Source organism: Dendropsophus ebraccatus, chromosome 7, assembly GCF_027789765.1.
Source record: "Dendropsophus ebraccatus isolate aDenEbr1 chromosome 7, aDenEbr1.pat, whole genome shotgun sequence".
NCBI lineage: Eukaryota > Metazoa > Chordata > Amphibia > Anura > Hylidae > Dendropsophus > Dendropsophus ebraccatus.
The window spans coordinates 60,369,812-60,396,869 of NC_091460.1; the positions used below are offsets into that span (position 1 = coordinate 60,369,812).

General features: G+C 41.4%; 1 protein-coding gene across 8 annotated transcripts in view; it reads right to left on the reverse strand.

Annotated features, from left to right (window-relative positions):
* FRYL (FRY like transcription coactivator) overlaps positions 1 to 27,058 on the reverse strand; it is a 209,078-nt gene that overhangs the window by 134,926 nt on the left and 47,094 nt on the right. For 3 of the 8 annotated variants that reach the window (XM_069977602.1, XM_069977601.1, XM_069977600.1), the window contains exon 1: positions 15,136 to 15,429. In XM_069977602.1, the coding sequence (XP_069833703.1) occupies positions 15,136 to 15,337 (202 nt within the window). In that variant the 5' untranslated portion in view covers positions 15,338 to 15,429. Of the gene's footprint in view, positions 1 to 15,135; positions 15,432 to 18,004; positions 18,026 to 23,186; positions 23,315 to 27,058 lie in introns of those variants that run through there. The other 5 variants (XM_069977609.1, XM_069977607.1, XR_011363936.1 and 2 more) reach the window with 4 other exon arrangements.

Here is a 27,058-nt window from a genome sequence, read left to right on the forward strand (position 1 = left end):
GCCACCCTCTGCAGCGTCATCCGAAGCTCAGCCGCGATTGGCTGAGCATAACTGTGCTCAGCCAATCGCGGCTGAGCGGCTGATGACGCGGCCACGTCATCAGCTGCTCAGCCGCGATTGGCTGAGCACAGTTATGCTCAGCCAATCGCGGCTGAGCTTCGGATGACGCTGCAGAGGGCGGCCGGCACTCGGGAAGATCCGCCAAGCTCCCGAAGAAGACGTCACTGCTGACGATCGGAGACCGTGGTCGGCACGCGACAGGTAATGTATAGCGCACCACACTTCCGGGTACACGGGTGGGGGTGGTGGGACACGGGGAAGGGGGCCATTCACAGACATAACATACATTACAAAGTTGTATAACTTTGTAATGTGTGTTATTCTGTGAATAATTTTTTTTCGCCGGACAACCCCTTTAATAAAACTAAACTGTACATAACAAAACTCCACACAAACACCAAAACGTTTAGAAATGACAGATAGAAGTTCCGTCTATGCCAGTGTTTCTCAACTCCAGTCCTCAAGACTCCAGACCCACCAACAGGTCATGTTTTGCGGATATCCCATACAACGAACAGCTGTGGCAGTTACTGGTGCACCGACTATAATTATATCACCAGTGAAATCCTCAAAACATTACGTGTTGGTGGGTCCTGAGGCCTGGAGTTGAGAAACACTGGTCTATGCCATCGATAGAAGTCCAGTCCATGCCACAGATCAGGACAGTGAGCCATCAACCATTTGGTCCGAATTGTTGATTTAGTCTATGGCACCATAAGCCAAGACAGCAATATTCCCAAACAAATCGCTAATGACAAGTCGTTCAGAAAACGGCCATGTGAAATTGAGAATGTATGGCGGTTAGTCAATAAACACCATTTACTCAATAGCACACATTACATTCAATTCTCCCATCATGACACAAACCTCTTGTAATGCTGGATGTACGTAATAAACAAGCACTTTTAGTGTACTACAAGGGAATCTTGGACTCTCCTGGCATGTCTTAAGGACGTGCAGCACAAATCACACATTCTTAATCATTACAACAGCAATTGGTGGAACGCTCAGACATATATTAGAGTGATTTCTGGTGCTCAGGCTGAACGCCATGACGCTACCGCTTCATTAGCAGCTGCTGTCAGCCCACTGTCCTGTACTACAAGGATCCTTGTTCTAGGCAGCTATAACCAAACACGACGCTGAAGGGCAGAAAGGAAGAAGAAACTTTTCTTTTCTTTCTAATTAGTGTCAAGCGGAGCCACTCAATAATCGAGATAAGAAGAAGCGGCCACAGGTCTGTTGCAGCGAATACTTATACTATACTTTATACCCCAAAACATATAGCATATGTTGAATATACATTGGTGTATGTTAGTAAATGTTTTATCGATTTGTTCTCATTTCTGTGTTGGTCTCTTAATCTCTCCCTTGATACAAGTGCATGAGAACAACTCGCCCATGGTGACAATCTGACAGAAGAGGACAACTCAAGGGCACTTCTGTATTGCCATTTTTGCAGGAATACTCTTTAAATACAAAGCATCATGGGTAAATTCTAGCGCCAAGATCATATTACTAAAATGTATTACTTGTAAACTTAAGAAGGGTTTCCTCATCTCGACAATGGCTGCAGCTCTCGGTCCGTCCTCAATGCAGTCAATGTAGTATTACATCCTGGCCATTCAAACTGGAACAGAGACTGGGTAATTAAAGTACGTAAATGAAACTTTAGGACCAAATCATATATAATCATCAATAAACAATGAAGGGTCATAAAAACTAGGTATGCTTACTAGTTATGCCTTTAAAAACCATAATGGCTACACAAATGAGGTAAAGAAAGCAGTTATTATAGTACAAGAGGAAGTGAACATGAAGAGAACACAAGCAGGCTTCATCAAATAAAATGAGACTAGGATTCTATCATATTTTCCCACATTAGAAGGCATCATTCCGGTGCGGTTAGTAGTTTGCTCCATAGTCCGGTAAGACAGTTAGGAGCACTGCCGACCCCGATAGCACCGATCCACCGTGCCGGACTGGAAATATGGGGGAGGGCAGTGCTCCTAACTGGTGCCCCAGGGATACTAGCGGTCTTACCAGACCATGGAGCAAACTACTAACTGCACCAGAACAGCACAAAGGATGAAGACAAGAGGGTTCTCCTTGACCTTCCTCCTCAGCATCTCCTGTACAATATAAGGCATCTTTAAAAATGACTTATGGATAATTTTTTAGGCCGCTATCTTATATGTGTTGGAGTCTCCCTGACAGCAGGTGTTGGGGAACAAATGAATCTGTCATGTTGGATTTCAACCTGTTCTAATCAATTATAATCCACTGCCACAAGGGTCTGGCAACAGACTTTATGCTCCTCTCCCTCTTACCATGCTAAGCTGCACCATGCCTGCATCTACCTTCCCCCATCGCTGCCTGCTCTACATGACTAATGTACAAGGCACAGAGCATGAAGCCTAACCCTTTATATTAGTCAAGCAGAGCAGGGCAGGGTCTGAGGCAGGAAGAGGCAGGCATGTTGCAGCTTAGCATCTCCTCTTTGACACTTTAACTTAGAAGGAAAATATGATTTTACATTTTACAACTTTTCCAGCAGCTATCAACTAAGAGACAGGTGACATTGTATTGCAGCTCTTGAGAATTATCATTCCAGCCGAATGATTCCCTTTAATAGTCCTCTGAAGGCATGGAAGGTGTGACATAAGGAAGACCTTGCTAATTGATAATGAAGTCATTTATGGGATGGGTGGGGTGCTGGAAGACTTAACAGATGTCAAATAAAATTCCAAAGGGCAAATACGAAAAATAATACTAATAAAACTGGAAGCCTCAGGTGCCAACGAGACCCATGACTAACAGTCTCCTGAAGAGCATGTTGTGTTTGATTTGGCATCAGAAGGTCCTACCACAATATACACAAAGCAAAAACATCTTTAAATTGTGCAAGTCTTCAGTTCCATATATCCATTTCTACCCACAATGCATAAAAAGAGAGCTCAACATCAAGGCTATAGTAAAATCCAATCAGGAAATCCCTTGGGTTCTTCTCCAGCCTGAAAACATTCCATCAGGAGGAGAGAAGTAATGTCCTCATCGTCCATAGGGATTCAAGAAGCCCCTAATGGACATTGCAAATCTTTTAAAACCATCAGAAACGCTGTTACTGGGAGAAACCCACTGCAATATATACAGGAGAGGGGTACGTCAGTGACAGGAAAGTACATTACATGCGAAGGACATTCAGATGTTTCTCTCCTGGCCTTGGATGTTGTACGCCTGGTACAGGAACATTTTCTATTCTTCAAACAAGCTTCCAATGTTTTATAGTACACAGTACAAATAAGCAGAATTAGCTCTTGAATGGTGCATAATGCAATACCAATGGACTAGCAGGCACTGATCAGATTACCTTATGAAACACTGCTTGCAAGGGCGGAATGTTTCACAAAGTATTTTTCTCAACAAGAAACCAGGTGTTTGATACATAGCAATGAAACTATTCAATTCTTACCACAACATGAACATAAAGAGGAGTCAACTTTAATTCAAAGAAACATTAGCTCTATGACCACATGTGCGCCATGTACTAACAATACTAATAAGGTACAGCTAAGTAAATAAAAAAGGCAACATATACTGTACCTAGAATTAGGGCCCTATGACACCAAACAATTATCAGCCCATTACCGACTGATAATCATTTAGGTGTAACAGCGCCTGCTAAAAAGACCATGATCAGCCAACATGCACAACGTCGACTGATCATGGTCTTTCAACAGGTTTTGCCACTGACTTCAATGGAACCATCCCCCCTTCCCCTTCTCCCGCTAGCTGTCCGTACATTTAATACGCATAGGCAGCAAGCGGGAACGAGGAGGAAGTGAGCGTTGATTGCACAGGACGGCGCTCGCTTCTTCCTCTTAATCGTGCCATGTCATACGGTCTTTAAAGATGCGCATATAATGGTACAGCTTAAACAAACCTCCACATGCACAAACGGTTTGGCTAGCCATACATTTATCCTAAATACTCAATATAGGCCGTTTTACACAGCACAATTTACAGGGGAAAGCAACTGCCGACCATTTAGGTCAGCACTCGCTTCCCACTACTACACGCACACACAGCAAGAAGGGATCTGCGGGAGGGGCCGAGTGGAGCTGCCCGGACAATCCTTAGATTGTTCGGGTGGCCCATTGAATTCAGGGGCTACTACACAGAGGAACGAGCAGCAGACCATCACTGCCATGATCGGGTCGTTTCAGCATGTTGAAAGACCACGATCAGCCAACATTGTGCATACCAGCTGATCATGGTCTTTTAACATTCGCTATTACCAAACATTTATCGGCCAGAACAGCCGGTAATCTGCCATGTACGGACAATAATCATTTTGTGTAAAAGGGACTTAAATCTTTGCTGCCTTCAGAACAAAAAGGATAGGACATGTTGAAATCCCTTTATTCCAACCTGACATCTGCAACAGAAATGTGACCTAATCATCACAGCTATCAGGCAGGTGAGTATAACTTTTTTTGTTTCATAAATTAGGTGCAGCTCAAAGCCAAAGTTTTAAGGGATCTTTACATTGACAAACACAATCTGATAGAAAACATAGTACATTATATAAATGTTCGGCTCCCAGGACCCCCAACTCATTAATCTATGGACACGTTATTATAAAAGCAGGCCATTTCCTGAGAAAGCACTGCAGACTTAACTACGGGGCCATCACTTAAAAAGGCAAATATTATGACGGTGTAATATAGACAGTGAGCTGTACTAAGCAGCGCCATAATCCCACAGCCTGCTTCCGCGCAGCTGACATTTCATATCATCTGCCAACCTGGTCTGTAACATAGTGTAACCGAGGACAAAACCACGTGGTAATAAGAAAGATTTCATGCCTGAAAGCTTCTGCCAAGAACAAAATTCCTCACATTGTCAAGTGTATGAAAGAATAACAACAGCCAGAAAACACTATTTAAAGATTGGAAGGGAAAGATTTAAAAGCGTGGGTGCACAGACAATATTGGGATCTTTTAAAGGGACGGTTTTCACCCCTGCTCTTACACACATATGTCATTAAGTTGTTGGATGCTGTAACATGTGTCACTTTAAAGGGTACTCCGGCCTTAAGAGGAGATTATCTGCATAATGGAAAGGGTTTGATTACACCAGCATCGTGGGTATCCTCCATAATGGAAACCGTGGCATAGGATTCCATATAAGATCAATAATGGACCCCACTGACTTTAGCAAGACAGATGGTTTCAGTGTATGTTGACATCCAAACAAGACATAGATTTTAGCTATGGATTACTGAGCACATAAAACTGTCCCAGCTATTCTGCATATGACTCTACAAGGACATTCCTAAAAGGTCAAAGACAACCAAACTCTCCATAGAGACTTCATAGGTCTTCCCTGACACAGTCATACACATGAATTTGTGGTTTGTCTAATGCAACCAATTTTATTAGATAATTATTCCTAAACCTACCAATAACATGATGATCGCAGCATCGCCACCGGGGACACGTCCACAACCCCTAGTCACTGACAATTTGTCTAAGCATCTAAGATCAGCTGCACCAACATGAGAACATATTAGGATCTGACTTTACATTTAGGCCTGCTCTGAAGACGACTGCCGGCCAATACCGATTCAGCACCAACAACCGGTTACTAAAAACTCAACATGCTGCCACTGGCCATTCATAGGTAGAAGCCTCAAGGAATTATTAGCTACACCCAGCACCAACACTTCCATGCTGGACAGGTGACCCAGAATGAGACTAGGTCTGTAGAGAAGCCACCCGCACTTATTTGGGGGCTGTCTAGAAAGCTTGGATATATGACTAAAATGTGTATTTTGTCCATTTGATAGGGGTTTGTATAAAATGAGAGGGCGGATTAGTTTGAAATAAGTATTAACAGACAGTAATAGTATATTTGGCACCACTGTCAATGAAGAACAAACAAGAGTCTCCTACTTTAACACTTAATCCAACAAAATCCAACAAACTTCTGGCAAATGAAAAGGGCTTTTAAGTCTCACAAAGAAAACTTTTCAAACCTTCTATGATGAGGCTGTCTAATACTAGTACACACAATTGCAGCACTAATAAACCGGAAATATAAGAAACCTTTATGTATACAGATTAGTAACTTGAATGAGACAATCAGGATGCTACACTGCCAAACAGAAGCTTTTGGATCCATAAAAGACGGATATTCTCTTCAAACAAAGGACAAGCAAATGGGTCTTAAGAACACAAGCGGCTGACCACAAAGTTGCTGAATAGGAGTGCTAGCCAAGAAGCAGCTTGGCCATCATGACAGTGTATTGAGGTGCTCTGAGATGTTTCAAGGTAACACACAAACAAGGAAGACCCTTGGGTATTCTGGGAAAACAACTTGTTCTGTCCAACTCAGACATTGCTAGGGCAATGGGACAAGGTATGCGTTCCTATGTACTCAACACGGCTCCCAGAGCCAGACAGCAGAAGCCAAAAAATTCCAACCACACGAACACACAGTACAGTATCTCTGATAAAACATTTTCATGCTGAACAGACATCAAAGACACATTGGCAGCACAGACTACGTAATCAGCAGTCTGCAGACCAAGGCCGTCATGCATGGCATCCAAAAAATATGCACACGCTCTACATTGCTGTAGATGAAAACTATGAAAATCAGGCCTCGACCAAATCAAGTCTGTTTATTTAACACCCAAGAGGCTAGACAGGCGCCATCTTCTGGACATGGAAGAGGATGATCAAAAACCAGATGGGCGGATACAACCACAAACACACCCTCAATATGGAGAGTCGCTGTTCATGATCTTCAGTGGAAAAAACTAATCTGATTAATCTGTAAAGGGTTGCCTGGTTCTGATGATAACCGGTCACAGAAGAGGGCCAGCTGACACTTTGCTGCTGGAAATCCCAGCAATCACTTGTTATTCAAAAGGGTTTGCATTGTAAATATTAGTCATAGCAAATCAATAGGTATCCAAAATTTCAGCGGACAAGAATAAAAAATATTTTGCCACTCAGAATGGAACTTAAGACAGTGCTCCCCAGTGGAAGTGTGAACCTAGCCCTGGGCCTTATTCACACATTTCATAAGATCCGCAATTACAGACAAATTTAGTGCCCAGTGATTACTATTCGAGGTGTCTGTAGTTTTATGGATTTGTAATCTGTGACGCAAAAATTACTGACAAGCCCCAGTACAGGCTGTAATTGTAACATTAACCCCCCCAATATAAATCTATGTGAGTTTCTTATTTGTAGAAGTTACTGAGGAAACGTCCGCAAAAATTATGGATCCATACAATTTTAACCATCCCACCTTTTTAACTACCATCTTTCCACTTTTTACAGGTCTGCAAAACATTCTTGTTCCAACCAGAACACTCTGCATTGATTACCAGTGGCCTATGGCGGTTTCCATGTTTTCATGCTGCATCCACCTTCTCCAGGCAGCGGCATTCAGATGCCCATCATTCCGGTTCGTGCAAATCCCAAATTTAGGCAAGTTCCTTCATGTCTTATCACAACTTGTAGTTTTAAAGAAAAGACATTAGTGCCTCCTAGGAACACATCAGAGACAATCCTGAGACAGCAGGAAAGGGAAGGCGATGCTAGTGAAGTGCATGGATTATTTAATATTCCAGACAACTGTACTGCCACAACAGGTTAAATAATCACCTCCTAACAAGCCTGTTGCTTGGCATATGTTAAGCTGGTATCCGTCAATATGTCTCCACGGTGACGGCCTTTGTACTTTAATACTCACAATTCCTATGTTGGTGCTTGCCTCCATCTGTTCTTTTCCACTGCGTTACTTAAAAAGTAATATAAAAAGCCCTGCCAGACAGGATGATTCAGCCAAGGTCTTGTTCCCAGAGAGTGCTATCAGAACATCGGGAGTCTCGGGAGCAAGAAAAGAAAAAACAACTAAAACTAAAAGAAATGGTCCACTTTACTATGATGTGCAGGAAGCAGGAACGTCATCCCTGAAGAGACCAGAGACGTGCAATTACAGAGAATCCAGGCCAAAGCTAGCAACAAAGCAAAAACATCTTGGTAACACTATGGAGGAGATTTATCACAACAAGGTAAAAGTAGCAACCAGTACGTCACCGACTTCAAGCACGCCTGAGAAACTTCTGAGCTGGATTCTGATTGGCTGACGACGCGGGGAACTGCTGTACATTTTCCTTGTACTAGTAATGTTCACTTCTCCTCACTGTTATTTAATGACTTAAAGGAAATGTGTCGTCAGAAAATGCCAGACTGTTTGGAGCAAGTACTTATTTGAAACTTGTTTTACACATTTTTGAAAAATGTCAATATTGTTAAAAATAAAATCAGTTTTCACTGTACCCATTAATGGGGTATTTACTGATAAACTATCAACAGTAACTGATCGGCGTGGCTGCTGACACCTGGTGCCCACACCGATCAGCTGTTTGGCACGACCATTTACAATGAAAAGTTTGTCTCAGTTCACAGTGTAGCAGTGGCGATGTGTAACTGCAGCTCAGCTCCCCACCACTGCAGTTACAGGTCCCCACCACTGTTCAATGAACGAAGACTCTGTTTACTGTGGAGTATGTTGCCAAACAGCAGAATGGCACAGGTGATGGGTATTGGCACCCTGCTGATCAGTTATCGATTAGCTATCCTGTGGATAGCTCATCACTAAATTTCGTCCAGAAAACCCTGTAAGCCTTAGGCCTCATTCACACGTGCAGTGATTTTTCTGGGCCGCAAAACCTATCGTATTTGTATCATTAGTTGCATCCGTTTTTGTATCCATTTCGGAAAAATGTGAATAGTACTAGTTTGCCAAAATTTGATCCATGTTTTTTACGGATGTCACTGATGTTATTCATATCACAATCCACACTGAGACATGAGACATCCATAGGCTGTATCCCAGTTTTCCAGGCGGTCCTCCCGCTGTATCCACCCGCTGCATGGAGCGGGCAGACAGCGGGAATCCGATGCCGAGCGTTCGGGTTCAGCCGAACCCGAACCTCGGCGGGTTTGGACCATCCCTAATCAATACATATCAAAGTTGAACCGTGATTACGGATCGTCAATTACGGACAACTTTACTGAACATGTGAATAAGGCCTTAAAATAGGCCGACACTTTCTGTATTGTAGAGACCACTTCTCCACAGTCATTTTAACACCAGGAATCCCCAGTGATTAGCTGTTCTACAGAGCTGCCATGGTCGGATCTACACTGTGAACAGGGCCAGAAGCAGACAGGTTAGAAATATGCAGGTTAGATACAACCTCTCTCCCTGCATTACATCTAGAGAACAACTTTTTATTCTAACCTGATACAGGGGATGCGGGTATTTACCAAACCAGGCCTGTAGGACTGAGCAACTGCTCAACCAGGATGTACAGAACTAAGACCCCAAAACAAATGGGCAGACAGGTAAGCAACGCTATATGCTTATGCACAAACACACACATACACGATTTTGTAATACTCCATTAAAGCATTATTAGTCTTATCATATGATGCAACAGGCTGTAAAAAAACACTTTTCCAATACCATGTAAGGATGACATCTTCGTTACAGGACATGACAAGAAAATTATTTTGAAAGAGAATCTGAAGGAAGTTAGTTGGTACAAGTCCAGGAAACAAGAGCGAGCTGCTCCAGTATTACAAAAGCTAAATTAAGGTAAGGAATAAAGCAGGTGTTCACTATATAATCCAGAATACCCAGAGGATAAAGATTCCTGGAGGATGGAAAATTACTTCTGTAATCACCGGCGCTCAATCCAAGATCACGGTAAACGCTTGTTAATGGCGGAATAATTAGGTCACAGTTTATTAGGGACGGTTCATGTAATTCTTACAGACGGCTGCTTAAGGCAGTATGGTTTACAGGAAAACCTATTTAAAAATAAAAATAAAAATAATAATAATAATTATATAAATATATATATATATATATCTACTGTATATCGACATCATCCAATTCTGCAACAGATTGCTTTACTGCAGTTCCCATCTTCCTCTGGCATTCACTGGAGTGGCATGTGCCGGAAGCTCATATGCAGGTTCTGGCAGGATAGCCATGCATGCCTCTGCAGCATGTGGACAGATTGATGGACAGACAAAAAAAAGCTTAAACTGCAATAAATGACTATGGATAAAATTCTGCCAGTGCAGAAATGAATGCGTCTATGTAATCAGCCAGTCAACATTTTCCTGCCAGATCCGCTAGCTTTGCTCAACTGCATTTTCAGTTTTCATGTGCGCATCACATTTCTAAACTGCATGGGATTAAGAAGTTAAGTCTATGGATTTTTACAGTATAAACAGAAGAATATTTTGGTGGATGCAGCTTTTCAGAAAATACATTTAATTTCCATTTTGAGCCTGATTTCCCGGGCAGGAAGCTGCAGATATTTCTGACATCGCAGATAGATGTGTAGGCTGTCACGACAAATCAAATTGATAGACAGGAAGTAACACTTAGCAAAAAAAGATTTTTACTGTGGAAAAACTTTACTATTCAGATGCATAAGACTATAAACATCACAATGGTCACCAATATATGTTATTGGGCTGCTAATACTGAAAATACACTGAGTACTGTTCAAGAGCTTCTCACCATACCAGTCCTTCCATTGATCACTTTCTATGTAACCTAACTTCATAAAGCCAGATGGAGGCCAGCAGGGCTCTACAGAGAGTCAGACTGTGTGAGGAACGTGTATCATTTATCCCACTGATTCTAAAGCTAATAACAAGGCTCTCAAGCTGCGGAAGACCCCAGGTCATCTGATGCCAGTCCATTTTCCATTTTTTTGTGTAGTTTAGAAAATAAAACCTGCATTCCGATTCCTGTTATGGGGCCTAAAAACAAACAAACTCTATGTCAAAACATGGGCAGACATTTTTTGCACCTGTTTTTGTGCATATTTTGCATTCCTTTTTTCTGTCTGACTTTCTGTCTGATATTTTTGCTATTTTTACTATGCTTTTTAGCTTTAGGGGTGTGGTTTAGGTGTAATCGCTTTTTAGACACATTATATGCACAAATTTCAAAAGGAAAAACATTTCTGTACAACAAATTAAAAAAAACCCATCATGTACAATACATGGTGCCCCCTAGTTGTTGGTGAGGCCCAGCTGGGGAGCCAGTTTTCACAAAGTTACTATGATCTGCACAGTCCTTTTGCGGTTTGCAGAAATCTCCATTTTAGCAACATTATAAATTTATTTTGTACTTGCTTTATTAGCATATAGAGCTTAGGAAACTGGTAAAAGGTAACCCTAGCATTATTTTCAGTTTTTAAATGGACGTCCACCACAGATAATGAGGCCCAGGCACCCCCTAGGTCAGTCTGGTGAGGCCCAGGCATTGCCTCGATCTGTTCGGAGAGGCTCCAGTAGAAAAACTTTGAGAAGCCCTTCTCTAAACTATAACTTTTCAATTATATTGAAATTGGCTGTGGTAATAAGTATATGATTGGATCCAGGTGGTCCAAGCTCTGCTTCAACTTGACGTAACCTATGCCGTTCTTGGCACCAAGTATGTGCCTTTTCTACAGGAAAAGCATCAGCAGCTTCCAACTTAAGGCCACCATATACATTGGACGTGTGTTGGCCAGATCCCCAGTTTTCAGCAGGAACGGCTGACTTTCTGAAGACACAGCTTTCAACTATTTGTAGGTTTACATACATTTTTGCAGGTATTCAAATAGATAGATTGTGAGCTCTTGCGGGCTTACATCCTCTCACTTTGAGATTATATTTTATATTATAAAAGAAAGAGAAATATAACAGTCCACAGATGGAAAAAGTGATGATTGCATAAATAACTTCAAGTCAACAACCGACCACGTATGTTGGTAATAAACTTTGCTCTATTTTTTTATCCAATAGAAAGCCAAGGACAGCTCAGTAACATTTACTATATCTTGTACACAAGGATCCCATAAAGGTACTGAACACACACAAAAAATGTGGCCACCACGTATTGGTGAGAAAAATTTAGAACATTCTCAATTTAGTCACACGATCAGCAGAAAAGGTCACATGAAATTCTACAGAAATATTACTTTGGATCTCTTTTCCTCAATAGAATTTTCCTTTATTTATGAAACTACATGCCAAAAAGTAGAAGTTCCCATTCAAAGAATAATAAATCGCCATAAATATAAATAAAAAAAATAACCCCCCACCACTCCCAGACGACCCATAATGTCAGACTTCTCTGCATCTCTGGTAACCTCTTAAACCAAGAGATCCTCTTCCAAGAGTATGTAATAACCCTGCCTGGCCCTATCTGAGGGATTCCAGCTAACACATACATGGAGAACAAAACAAAACCTAGGAGAATGACTACATTATGGGCATTCTAGCTGTATCACACCTTTACATTAATATAGATTACCATACTTCCCAACTTTTTAGACGGCAAAAGAGGGACACTTGTGGTTCAGTCTAAGAAAACTGTACAGACATTTCTATACTTTTTAATTCAAGGATGTATTCAGACATACAGGATCTGCTGCAGATTGATGCAATGACACAAACAGGATCTACTGCAGATTAATGCAATGACACATACAGGATCTACTGCAGATTGATGCAATGACACATACAGGATCTGCTGCAGATTGATGCAATGACACATACAGGATCTGCTGCAGATTGATGCAATGACACATACAGGATCTACTGCAGATTGATGCAATGACACATACAGGATCAGCTGCAGATTGATGCAATGACACATACAGGATCTGCTGCAGATTGATGCAATGACACATACAGGATCTACTGCAGATTGATGCAATGACACATACAGGATCTGCTGCAGATTGATGCAATGACACATACAGGATCTGCTGCAGATTGATGCAATGACACATACAGGATCTGCTGCAGATTGATGCAATGACACATACAGGATCTACTGCAGATTGATGCAATGACACATACAGGATCAGCTGCAGATTGATGCAATGACACATACAGGATCTGCTGCAGATTGATGCAGTCACACATACAGGATCTGCTGCAGATTGATGCAATGACACATACAGGATCTACTGCAGATTAATGCAATCACACATACAGGATCTGCTGCAGATTGATGCAGTGACACATACAGGATCTACTGCAGATTGATGCAATGACACATACAGGATCTGCTGAAGATTGATGCGATCACACATACAGGATCTGCTGCAGATTGATGCATTTAGTAACATTGATATCTGCAAATCTGCAGCAGATCCTGTATGTGTGATGCATCCTAGGTCCCAGTCACACATCAGTGACCCTGTCTGTAATTACAGACGCAAAACTGCGGACAGGATTATGAATGTATTACAGTAACTGTCCACAAGGACCCACTGTCAAGTCGGTGACACGGACACGCAATGGCTTTTTTTATTATTTTTTTTGTGGCACAAATCATATAGAGCAACATAAAGTTTATTAAATGCAAGTCTAAATCCTAGGTCAAAAAGTGGAACATGTAAGGGGCAAAGAGGGATGTGGGTCAAAAGTAGGGAGTGTCCCTCCAAAAGAGGGACACTTGGGAGGTATAGGATTACGCATGTGAACCAAAATATATAACAGTACCCTATAAAAGGACAACAGAATGCCAGAGTTCTTACTGGATGGTTGGGGCTACCCCACAATCCAACGTTATCTAACCAATGGGACACAGGAAAGTAAGTGTAAGGTCCACCAGAGCACACAACGCATGCACAACCAACACTAAATTCACTGTTTATAAACATCTGCATACATTTTTGCAGGTATTTAAATACATAGATAGCAAGCTCTTGTGGGTCTCCAAACTCTTCATGTTTGATAGTTATATTTATATTCCGATTTTGTCAACATATGTGCCCTCGGCATTGTAAAGTGCTGCAGAATAATTGGGCACTATATAATTGTTATTATTCCTTTAATGTAGACTCTAAATGTGATGTGAACATAGCCTAATTTACATAAGGCTGATTTTTATTACTGAATGAGCAATACAGCCCGCAGGATTGCATTCACCTCAATGTATTGCTTTAGACTGCAGCTATAGCTTCCTAGTTAAAGTGAATGTACCATCAGGTACATCGATATAGGTTTTCTACATTAACAGAGCGGCGTGGGGATGCCAGTAATTGGCAAGATCCTTTTTTGAACCGCCACCTGGCAGGCCTGCCTCCAGTGCTCCGAGGCGGCCTGGTCCTTGGGAATACAGCGGCGCTGTGCGTGGAAACTGACCGCACTGTTAATGATCTGTTAATGTAGAAAACCCAAAACTGATGTACCTGATGGTACATTCGCTTTAGAATAAATCTTGCAGCGCTTCAAAAAGTCATTGTATAACCATGGCCCAAAACCTCAAGTCTGTTATCTCTTGGGGGCTAAAGACCCAAAACCACAATGGGTCCAGACAACATTGTCGTTGGGACACAATGGTTCTTGTGATCAAACCCACCTACCACTGTAACAGCAAAGCCGACCGGAGTTACAACAGGTGTTAGAGAAGCACATGGCTTCCTATTTTGCTTTAGTCCTGGGGTATTGGAGCCTCCTGCATTTTTACTTTTTTTTCTATTGCTTTGCTTCTGGATTACCTGTAGTAATAGAACATACTATCAATTGGCACAACCCTATTATGTTTTTGTCATTTAAGAACATAGATGATAATGGATGATCGGCTCTCTATTGTTTGCCGTTTTACAAAAAGATAAGATGGGTGTTACATATTCACTTGATTCTCCATCTTAAAATCCACCTACAGCAAACACTTCCCTCCCAGCGCATTGTTTAAGTACAACTGATTGATGAGCTTACAAAAGGTGTATTTTTCCTCACTTGCGCAGCACACTTGGATCTAAGACCTTGTGTACTTTCTATATTCCGCACGCACATGCTTTATAACAGCAAATTATGACGAGATACAAAGCAAAAGAGCGAACAAAACAACACAAGCGTAAAATAAGTAAAAAAAAAATGTGATATTTGAATTTGAATGCGACCAGAGCATGGAGAATAGTTATAAATCAAAAGCAAAATGCATATAATAAAATAGACGTACCTAGAGGCCTCCTCTTTAGCCTGCTCATGTTATAGCCGTGGAAGTGAGACTCATGGTCCTCGTCTATGGTCTGTCCCAGAGAAAGCAGGCTCACCCTTCTCATCCTCAGTAGCCTGGGCGCACTTTCGCGCACAGTGCTTCCTACGTCTAAGACCACCTCGCCCGAAAGGGAGGAGGGTACCACCCTTTTTAAAAAATCCATGTCCCATCACATCACTGACAGCTTTTGCAGAACTCCAGCAGCCAAGACACGGTTAGGTGTATGCACGGCTTCCTTGAAATAACATTAAGGTGGACTAGCCCGGCTTGCTTTGCATAGTGATGTCATGCTAAATCTGGGTGGTGCCAGACGTGAACAGGTCAACAGCCAGCTGTTACGAAGCAGATCCTCAACAGTATTTACTGTACAAACTGATAAAACCGCCAGATAGCAGCCTCATAAAATAACTGCAATGTGCTTCATAAAACACAGGCACTTCATAGCTGCCCGTATAGGCTCTATACTGCACAACGTAGCCAACTTAGAAGCTCAGATCGGGTAAAGGGCCAAATGAACTTCTTGTTAACTGGAGCTAGATAACCCATGCACGCATGGAGCAGGGAGGAGTACTAGTCTGTAGCCGGAGATAAGACTTATCAACCTACACACTGCTACACAGGGCTGAGAATGCTCATAGGAAGCGGGAATATAGCTCCCCCTAAGGCCTTGAAGGTGAAGAAGCTAAATTAATGCCAACTGAGAATTCACTCCATTGAACCTCTAAATTAAAGTGTAGAGCATATATTTGCAGCAAAAAATATGGGATATCAATGCAGTCTTCAGTATATGTATGTGATATAAACATTTCAGGACCATTCACTGACTGACTACAAAAGAAAAAAAAAATTTATTTATTTATTTTTTTTTTACATATATTGGATATCAGTCATCTACAATGTATCCAGTCTGAACTAAATATGCTATATAAATAACATGTGTGTGGAACTTTCTCTCATCTGATGTTCCTGCTAGTTTCTTAAAAAAAAAAAAAAAAATAGCGCCACACCTATCCACAGGTTGCATAGGGTACTGCAGCTTGCTTCTATTTTCATTCATAAAGCTGAATTGCAATACCATACACAACCTGTGGACAGGCAAGGCCCTGTTTTTCTAAGAAACCACATTTTTCTAATCCTGTATCAGCACAACTAATGTTGTAGCTCTCTAGACATCCCTCCAGCAGCTCATACACATCTCCGTTGAGCGTTTATTTTGTATTTTTCTGTAGTCACAGATGCAGAAGGAAAATTACATTGGTGCTGGCCCTGGTAAAGTACAGAAACACGCAGCGCACAATGGCCACCATGCACTGACTATAACATGGTCCAATGGGTTTCCAGCATGACGTCTTCTTGTCTCTAGCCTTCAGAATTTAATACATAAACATGCCAGATTGCATTTGTGATATTTTTAATAACAGTAAAAAGGACAGAAATCCAAATTCCAGTAGCGATATACATACGGCTCTAGATATATACACATGGCAACCAAATGAAAACCTCCATTGTTTACACTGTTGGCTGCATTATGAGACCCAGAAATGATTCACCATACAGAAGTGGTTTACATCACAAAGTTAATACTTCACTATTTCATGACTCAAGAGCTTTATTTCTAAAAAGGGCGAGAGTGCCAGGATGGATCACAGCAATCCAGACACATAGACTGCATGGTTAACCAATGTGCAAAGGGTACTAAATATCTGGTACAAGATGAGAAGAATTAAATCCATAGTATTTTCAGAGGCTGAATGGGTACTAGAAAGTGAGTAGACTGTATATGATTATTTGTACAGAGTCTGAGCAGCCAGAAGGAAGAGTGCTCATGAGAAGTATTTGCATGCAATAAGTAGAAGTAGAAGGAGTAGAATTATAAAGTAAAGACTACCTGCAGCCGCCCCTAGAGGGAGCTTACTGCATTCATTGAACGCAAAAATACAGCAGTATCTTACCCCCTAGTGGCTGCAAGAACTTTATCATTTTGAGCTCCGTTCACATGGAGTATAACTGTCGGAATGCAGCCTCTGTGTCTTAATGGCAGTCTATGGGAGGCTTGTGCGCTGTGCAAGCCTCCCATAGACTTCCATTATGACACAGAGGCTGGCTGGCCTGAGATACAGCGACTAGACAGGAGAGGTGGAGGAAAAGAATCCCGGATCACAGCAGCAGTGCACTAGGTAAGTATGTACAACTTTGTGATCTGGACAAGGACAGCACAAATATATGTATATCTCTCAGGTCAGTGCTTGTTTGCAGCCCCTGTGGCTGACAGAATATTAGGTCTATATATATAAAAAAAAAAAAAAAAACTGTCAATCACTAATGTTCTCATCCACTATACAGTAAAGTCATTGGGGACCAGAAAACAGTTGACTAAACTGGTGCAGACATAATCCTATTTTATGAAATAGTTTTCAGATTTTAGTTAGCATACTTCTTTAAAATATAGGATCTAAGTGAGGGATTTTGAGGATCACCATGAGCCACAGAAACAGTGAGACCCTGTAATAGTGGAGGAGGATCAGAAGCTTTATTATTACTTCTCTTTTTGTTTGTTTCTTGTTCCCATTACTCCTGAGATAACGTTGGTCCAATGAAAGCACTACGGTCATTCTCTCACAATAAATGACAGAGTTCACCATCATGTTCCACCAATCTCATAGAAGTTGTGCTGTGCGGTGTCATGAATATTCTTTGGCAAATGCTGCCAACTGTGGTAAAATCTGACAAGAACCTAATGTTATGATGGGCCATAAACATCATATTATCAGTATTTTCCCGCCAAAAGGGGCAGAATCTGCCAATAAGTGTCAGTTATGGGCACACTTACTTCTATACAGGTGAACCACACAGGCACCACAAATCTGATGTCAATCTGGCAATGAGAGAAAAACAGGAAATGAAAAAAGAAAAAATAGTGTAAAAAAAAAAAAAAAAAAAAACAACAACAACAACAACAGGACTGCGGGAAGTGCTGCAATGGCGTTCCACACATTGTACACATGGTGTCATAGCCAATTACTGGTGCTGGTGGTCTCTTTTTGCATGTAAATGCTGCAGCATCATGTGCCCCCATGTATGCAATGTTATTGCAGCACTTAGTGATGAGCATTTTTTTCTAACAATGTTACTGCCAAAATAGCCTTTTAATGGAATCAACCTTTCCATATAAAACACAAGGACCAGACAAGCTGCAGACATATTTCAGGAACATGAACATAAAATGATTTCAGGCTGAAAAAAATAACACACACATTGTGCCGCTGCCATCTGTCGCCATCCTCCCAAATAACTAAATCTCTTCAGCAGGAAAACGACAAGTTTTTTTTCCCTTGTAAAAAGGCCTTTGCCCTGTAAGGAGTGGCCCGAGAAGAATGACTTGGGACAAGAAAGTGAAAGTTATAGTGTTCGGCTGCTTTATATTATCATCATGCAGGAAGCCCAAAACTAAGAGCAAACAACCAAAAGGGCGCAGCTCTGGTGGGAAATGCAGCAATCTATAGGTGCTCACTGCTTACCTAACATGTTATGCTTAAAACTGGTCACACAAACAAGGGTGCAGTATTTTTTATTTTTTTTTGCATATGACGAAATCATTTTCCCATTGTTCATTACTGATCATTTTGTACATTTGAAAAGGGAAGCAGCTGACAAGTTCACATTTACCCTACAGCAGTGTAATATTACACAACACCCAATGAGCACATGGCTGTACTCACAAGCCATTTAAAGTGATACTGTCACCCCCTTACCCTATGTGCGGTCCTCTGCACCATCCACAAGATGCTGCACATTTCATATATGCCTGTATAAAACTTGTATCTTCTTTCTGCTCTTCAATTGCTTCATTTCTTCGGTTTACAGTGTAACCGAGGCGGAGATGCAAAGCAGTTGTGCCCCTCCACAGTAGGGAGATGGAACCCAATTGCTGTGAAGCCCCCCTAGTCGACACTGTCCGCTGATGAAATTAACAGAGAGTAAAGGGGTGACAGGATCACTTAAACCATTACTGCCATGTATACATTGTTGTCACAATATTAGAAATTTAAGTGTCACTGCAGTTACAACTTTTAAAATCTAAATGAACAGTAGATGTAATATAAAGCAAATTTGCAATTTACATTCATTGTTTATTTATTTTTTTAGTTATCATGGAGAACACTGCACTTTTTGTTTTCGGACTTTTTTTCTAAAAAAAGAAAAAAGAAAAAAAGGAAACAGTCAGAAAGCAGGAAGTCCTGTGTATCCCAGGCCGAGTTCTCACAGAGAGAAGGTAGTCATGTGACTGATGGACACAGGGATCCGGGACTCTCCTGTGTTTAGTCTTTTCTTTTTTTTTTCAATCTGGACCTGGATTTCTGGTAAGTACATTTTTGTTTTACAGCATGATAAAAAAAATTATGAATGTATATTGCAAATTTGCTTTATTTCACATCTACTGTTGATTTAGACTTTGAAAGTTATAACAGTGACACTTTAACTGTTTATTCACAGGGCACAACTTATACTGCTAAAAACAGGGACCCCCCACTCCATTCATTCCATATGACAACTGCCAGAGATAGCCGAGCACCATACTCTGCTATCTCTACCAACTGCCATAGAGAATAAAGCAGTGATCACACATGTGCACCTCCAATGCATTTCAACGGGATACTCAAGTCCCTGTTCGTGAGATCCCTGGACTTCCTATGTCATATGTTCCATTTTGTTCTGTTACTAGAGATGGACTGAGCCTAACTATAGGTAGCCAAAAACAACCCTAAATGTGCCTGAAAGGAATATGCTCTGATGGATATATAACATCTATTTACAAAAGGGCCATAAGCCCAAAACTCATCAGAGCTAATTCCCACTAGTAAAATATAACCTTTATTGGCTCATATTGAAAGTAAAACCCTAGTGGGATTTAAAATATACGCACTCCAAATGCCCAAATAACATCTCTTCCCAATAAGGGGATAGTACCCCAATGGCTTGGTAGCTGCAGACTACCCGCCAATCATACAATATTTTGTCTTTTTTAGTAATTGATGACAAAGAAGTGCTATTTAAAAACACAGCGCATAGCTGTGTTTTTCCTGTATATTATTCAGAGCTGATTTGGAAGAGACCTGGATAAAACTTAAAGGGGTTATCCAGTAAGAAAGCTCCAGATTTTTAAAGGGGTTATCCAGCGCTACAAAAACATGGCCACTTACTTTCAGAGACAACACATCTCTTGTCTCCAGTTCAGGTGCGGTTTGCAATTAAGCTCCATTCACTTTAATGGAACTGAGCAGCAAAACTCCGCCCCAGCTGGAGACAAGGGTGGGGCTGTCTCTGGAAGAAAGTGGCCATGTTTTTGTAGCGCTGGATAGCCCCTTTAAAAATCTGGAGCTTTCTTACCAACAAAGCTGAAAGGAAAAAAAGACGACTATTTGCATGTGTGTCATTGTTTGTTTTCTCACCGCATTCTACTAAGAAATCAGATATTTACAAAAATAAGGAACACACAACAACGTCTCAAAGAACCTATAATTTCCAGCAGTATAAAGTGATCTGTTCTGTGTATATCTAGGTTTATTTTAAGACACTATGGGGGAGATTTATCAAACTGGTGTCAATTAGAATTGTCTTAGTTGCCCCTAGCAACCAGATTTCAACCTTCGTTTTTCAAAGAATCGGTGAGGAATGAAAAGTGGAATCTGATTGGTTGCTAGGGGCAACTGAGACACTTTCACTTTGCACCATGTTTGATAACTCTCTCGGGCGAGCACAGCACCAGCCTCGCTGCCACTGTCACTATGTCATGGCATAACAAAGATAAGAATGTGCTGTGCTTACTGGCCAGCCAACTAAGAGAGGAAGTCCCTATGTGCAGTGCACATTCTTTCCATTTCAGAGGCTGTGACCAGAGCTTGACTGTCTGCCAGTAGTGCACATTGTGCACTACTGGCAAACAGTCAAGCTCTGGTCACAGTTTTTTAGAAACACTTAAAATATAAAAAACAAACCTCTGGACAACCTCTTTCACAAAATGGGCCCGTCATATAACTATACAGCAGTAAATACAAAGATGATCACCAGGGGACTACACTGCTAAGTCTGTATATGGGCTCCCATAGATCAGCCACATTCTTAAAGTTAATGAGCCCTTTACTATGATCAACCAGGCAGACAATACATATCCCTCATGAGATATTCAGCAGACTAGGAGGCAATAGACTAGTCAGACAATAGACAAGCCAATTATTAGGGTTCAGAAGAAATAGAACATTGGGTGGAAAACTAAAAAAAAAGAACCAGACAATATCACTTTTTTTTTATTTCCATTTTTGTAAATTTGTGAGACAACTAATGAAACATACATGAGGCCCGGTGTCATTAGGCGCTTCCACTTATCCCGTCAAGTCATTAACTGGATTCTCATTGATGAAAGGCTGTATCTAAATCCTCACAAAAGAGGATGCCGCCGAACAATCAAAGCAGAATCTTCTCTTTTGTCCCATTATAATTAGCGCAGTATTAGCATGCAATCCGGGCAGGTCTGAATTTACATTTTTAAAGGGTTTGTTTGGTGGGTAGGAAGAATAACAAAAGCTGTAAATGTTATAAAAAAGCAAAAAAAAACTAAAAACTCTTCAATCCTCCACCAATCCTGTGCAGATGTTTCCAGAGGTGACAATACAGAATGGCAGTGGCAGAATACGGCACGTGACCACTGAGGCCACTGATTGGTCATGACCAGCAGCTTCTAAACAATGACTGACAGGGAACATCTGAAACATCTACACTGGATCCATGAGGAATGTTTTTATCCTTTATTTTTATTTTAACCCCTCTAAGAATCCGTTTATATGGTCTTTTACACATTGCAATAATAATCCTGTACATGAAAAACCATTAAAGCCACAGAATACTATGTGAACACTGGATAATCTGTTATAAGTTAATAAATGCATAAATCCACTATAAACACAGATGCCCAGAAAACACAATAAGATGTATATTTCAGTTTTACCACAGGTTCCATCATTAAATAAGTGTCAAAATGACTCAGTGTGAACATAGCCTAAACTAACACACTGATGGCCTATCCTTAGACTATTTTGTGAAGAGTGGGGTGAAACAGTGGGGCTTACCGACTGTTTCCCCAAGCATGGGAGCTCATCTGTAGTAGCTGCTCATACTCAAGTCAAAGTCATTACGCCTGACTAAACAATGAAGCATCACTTCATTTTCCTGAGACAGGGATCCCAGACCACTTCCACTGATCAAACACTAACAGCCTATCCTAAGAATGAGTGATCAATGTTTCGCCTCGGAAAAAAAATGAAATTCTAAGTGCTTTAACCGTTTTCCATTTTCATATTCATTGTCTGCAGTCTGTGAATGAGAATTTTTATTTTTATCCAGCGCTCAAATCCTGGTCCAGATCAACAGAATTTAATCCAGTCTAGACAATGCTCTGTGAGCTTAATAGGCTTATACAATGATACACGGTAACAATGTATGAGGACAAAAGAGAGACCTGAACTTGTGCTGGTGTATAAACCTTGGCAGGGAATCACAGACTTGCGGTTAAAGGTGTACTCTGGTGAAAATCTTTTTCTTTCAAATAAACTGGTTTCAGAAAGTTATATAGATTTGTAATTTACTTCTATTTTAAAATCTTAAAATCTAAAAGTCTTCCCATACTTATCAGCTGCTGTATGTCCAGCAGGAAGTGGTGTATTCTTTCCAGACTGACACAGTCCTCACTGCTGCCACTAGTTGATATGAAAGAAAAAGATTTTCGCCAGAGTACCCCTTTAATGTATCCACTTCTCAGGTTTGGGCAGTATGGAGAATCTACAGGTTTCCAGATTCAGGATAAATGCAAGAATGTTTCCATTCACTGACAGCCTGAGATATTAAGAAACATTGTATAAAAGCTGATAAAACCTCATAGAAGTGGAAGGTTTATCTTTGCTTAAAGGTGAAAGGTATAATAGGTAGAATGAAGATGGTGGCATCAGTAGTCTGCTTACATGCTTGCAGTCAGGTCGAGGCGATGTGCTGGAGCTCAGTGCATCTATCTTAATATCAGGAAGCCGGAGCAGATGAGCTGAGTAGGCAGCCAGGCGAGGAACCATCAGAACTCAGTGAGCTGCAGCAGCTAGAAAGGAGAGGAACATATACATCAATTACTGGGGACATGGAACTTATTCAACTAGTCGAGTTTAGAACAAAAAGTCACAGCAGGAACAATATACAGGAATATAAAGATGCCTACATAGCAGAAATGGCTTAATAGACAACGCGCCAAATCTAGATAGGACGCACAGATTCTACTCTGAAACTTTTCTTTTAGAGATTTTAAGTGAGGTCATGTCTTACCTGCCGTCAGACAGGAACCATCTGCATTGTAAGAATAGACACCTTAGCTAAAATCCTGAGGACACACTTTTCTACAATAATGTGCGGCACGTGCCAGATCAGCAGAACAGGCTACTGGGATACCAGCTGATGTAAAGTCACCCAACACTGGTCACACATTTTAAGCAAGTTACTATATGTTCATAGCAATCAGAGCTCAGGTTTTCTGATATTTAACGCAAGTGTAAAATACACCTTGCTGGCTGCCATTAGCCCGAACAGTGTATATATTACAGTGTTACTGTCATTTACAATAACTTCTGACGTCAAACAACAATGTCAAGAGTTAAAGCGAATGTACTATCAGGTATCAGGTACATTCGCTTTAGGTATCGCCCATGTATAGAACGGCGCCGGCGTAGGGAAGCTGGTGCCGTGGTTCTTTTTTTTGAACCACAGTCCGGTTCCCATGGAGCCGCATCATAGAGGGGAGGGGGTTTACTCCCACTGGGGGCAGGCCAGCCCGCCTCCAGTGCTTCACCCCTGGCCTAGTACCCGTGAATACAACCGCATGGGTAATACTGCATACCTGATGGTACATACGCTTTAAGGCCTCTCAGGGTCTTATTGTTTAGACCCTCTTTGATTGTCAGGTGTAGCCAGGTGAGGCCCATGGCAGCCTGATCCGACTGCAAGATCAAAGATAATAACAGCTGTCTTCTGCCAAGAGTTGGACTAAGGGCCAGAATAAACGGCCAATGACTTGGTGTAAGCGAGCACCGATCTGGTAGATCAGTGTTTGCTTACCGAGCCCATATACGACACAATAATCATGCAGCAAGGGCTGAACAGACATGGTTAGTGATGTCCGTGCAGCCCTTATAAAATAGTAACCTATACATAACACTCCCTGACTGGCTTTATCTGCAACACTGTAACTTCTTTGTAATGCTGGCAGGGTTATTCTGAGGTCAAGTTGCTGATGAACTCACAGTGATTAACTTTCCCAGCATTACAGAGAAGCTACAATGTTGCAGATAAAGTCAGTCAGGGACTTGTTTACATCATCTGTCTCAGAAGGGAGGGGGGGGGATGTGGGGCAGAGAGAAGGTATCACACACAGATTTTTGTGTTTTCAGCAAAAAGCAGCAACTCAGAACAGGGGGAGACTGAATAGATAATAAAAGTATTGAATGAACTGTTAGTCTCGCCATGGACAGAAACATATCAAAAGTTATGTTTGAGTGGAATACCCCTTTAATACCTAATGAAAACCCCATTATACCTGCCACAGCTCCTATCAAATGTACAAGATAGGAAGGTGTGAAGAAATGTAAATGTGTATAGGGTATATTGTAATGCAAGGTATAGGCTGCCGCACCCCAGTGACAACCTTTTTGAAGGAAAATCTCTTAATACGATAGTCTTTTATATGCAGGTTATGTCACTAATAATAGGAGTCTGGGATTTCATAATTCTGTGCATTGTGTATACTAGATTGTTTAGAAGAGACATTCATAAAATACAATATCAATGAACTTTTGGATACATTTCCAATTTTTTTATTTAAAAAAAACTAAAACTTTTTGTAAAAGCACTATCTTGCATACTTTTTCTCCATAGCCAATTGCCTGAAAATATGCCTTCATATACGAATGGATCTATTCGACGAGAATCGGTAACCCCTTGGGCATCTCTCCATGCAGCCAGCACCCTGCTCGGTACTGATGAGGGGCAAGAACGCAGAAACACTTCTGAAGATCAAGGACTGTGCATATCATAAAAACACAGTAATTCCCCAATACAAGTATATTGCTTATAAACTGCATGACTTCATAAGAGAAAAAAAAAAGTTTCTCACAAGCCGTGTCAGGAAGCAGTTTGGTAGTTTTCTGATAGTTTTAGGGTAAATTTTTTTTTAATTTTTTTTTTAAGTTTGTGAAGAAAGTGCCGCTGCCAAACCTAAGGAAGGCTCCCAAACCTTGGAGCCCTGATAAATATCACAACTAGATAGGGTTTGGCCTCTTCAGCCAAATGAAGCCAAGAATGATTCAGGAGCGACTTGAAGACAACAACTCCACCTGCAGGACACGTATGTATGTGCAAATAAGAGGAACCAAAGCCTAGTGCACATTTTAGGCTCTGTCCAGACCTGGTTTATACACTACAGTCTAAATATATACAGGAAACATGTTCTGATATATACACGCCAAACATAGAGCTCCAACATATGCAGTTGTATACTATATAGCTGCTTATGCTGCCCAATACGTCACACTGGCAAAAGGCTCTCAATGAAGACTAAACTGCAACTTACACAAAATAGTTCTGCTCCAGTAGGTTTTCTTTATCTTTTTTTGTCAAAACTTGCTTATGTATATGTGTTATTTGCATCACACTCAAATATGAGTTTATACTTCTGTTTCGAGCATCCACAACAAAGAACTGTACATTGCAATGGAAAAAGTAAGCTTTTCCTGTTACAGAATGCTGGTAAAGATTACCCACTGCAATCCAATAGGCGACATTGGTCAAGCAATCCACATATAACAAATCTGATAACATACCCTAACTTTGCAGTGAACTGTAGTGCGGATTTACATGCCAGGAAAATCCACCCCAACTGTGCCCCCCCCCCCAGTTAATATTAGAATCTCCCACAGCTTAAAGGGGTAGTGCGGCGCTAAACAATTATTTACAAAATAACTAACATTACAAAGTTATATAACTTTGTAATGTGTGTTATGTATGTGAATGGCCCCCTTCCCCGTGTTTCCCCCCACCCACGCTAGACCCGGAAGTGTTGGTGCATTTGTGTAGACCCCGTCCGCCATCTTGGGACAATGACGTAGTCTTCGGGAGGCCGGCTGAAGACTTGCTTACATTGCTGTCCCTCATGCCGGCCCCCCTCTGCCACGTCATCAGCAGCTCAGCTGTGATTGGCTGAGCATAACTGTGCTCAGCCAATCGCGGCTGAGCACAGTTATGACGCGGCAGAGGGGGGCCGACATGAGGGACGGATGGAGCGGTTCGGACGGCCTCCCGAAGAAGACGTCATTGTCCCAAGATGGCGGCCGGGGGTCAACACGAGATGCAGTGAGTATAGTGCACCACACTTCCGGGTCTAGCGTGGGTGGGGGGAAACACGGGGAATGGGGCCATTCACTAACATAACATACATTACAAAGTTGTATAACTTTGTAATGTGTGTTATTTTGTGAATAATTGTTTAGCGCCGCACTACCCCTTTAAGCATATAAAGGATTGTGGGGGGGGGGGGGGTTGGTATCTGAAAACAACCATTCATTACTTTATTTATTTTTTTTAGTTATCAAGGTAAAACACGGCACTCCCTATTTTCTGACTTTTTTTTTCTCAAAGAACAGGAAACACTCAGAAAACAGGAAGTCTTGTGTATCCCAGGCCATCTGAGCGCTCACAGAGAAAAGGCAGTCATGTTAACTGGGACACATTGAGCGGTGCCTCTCTGTACTGGCCGGAATTCCTGTGTTTAGTCTGTTTTTTTTAACCAGCACAGGTCAGA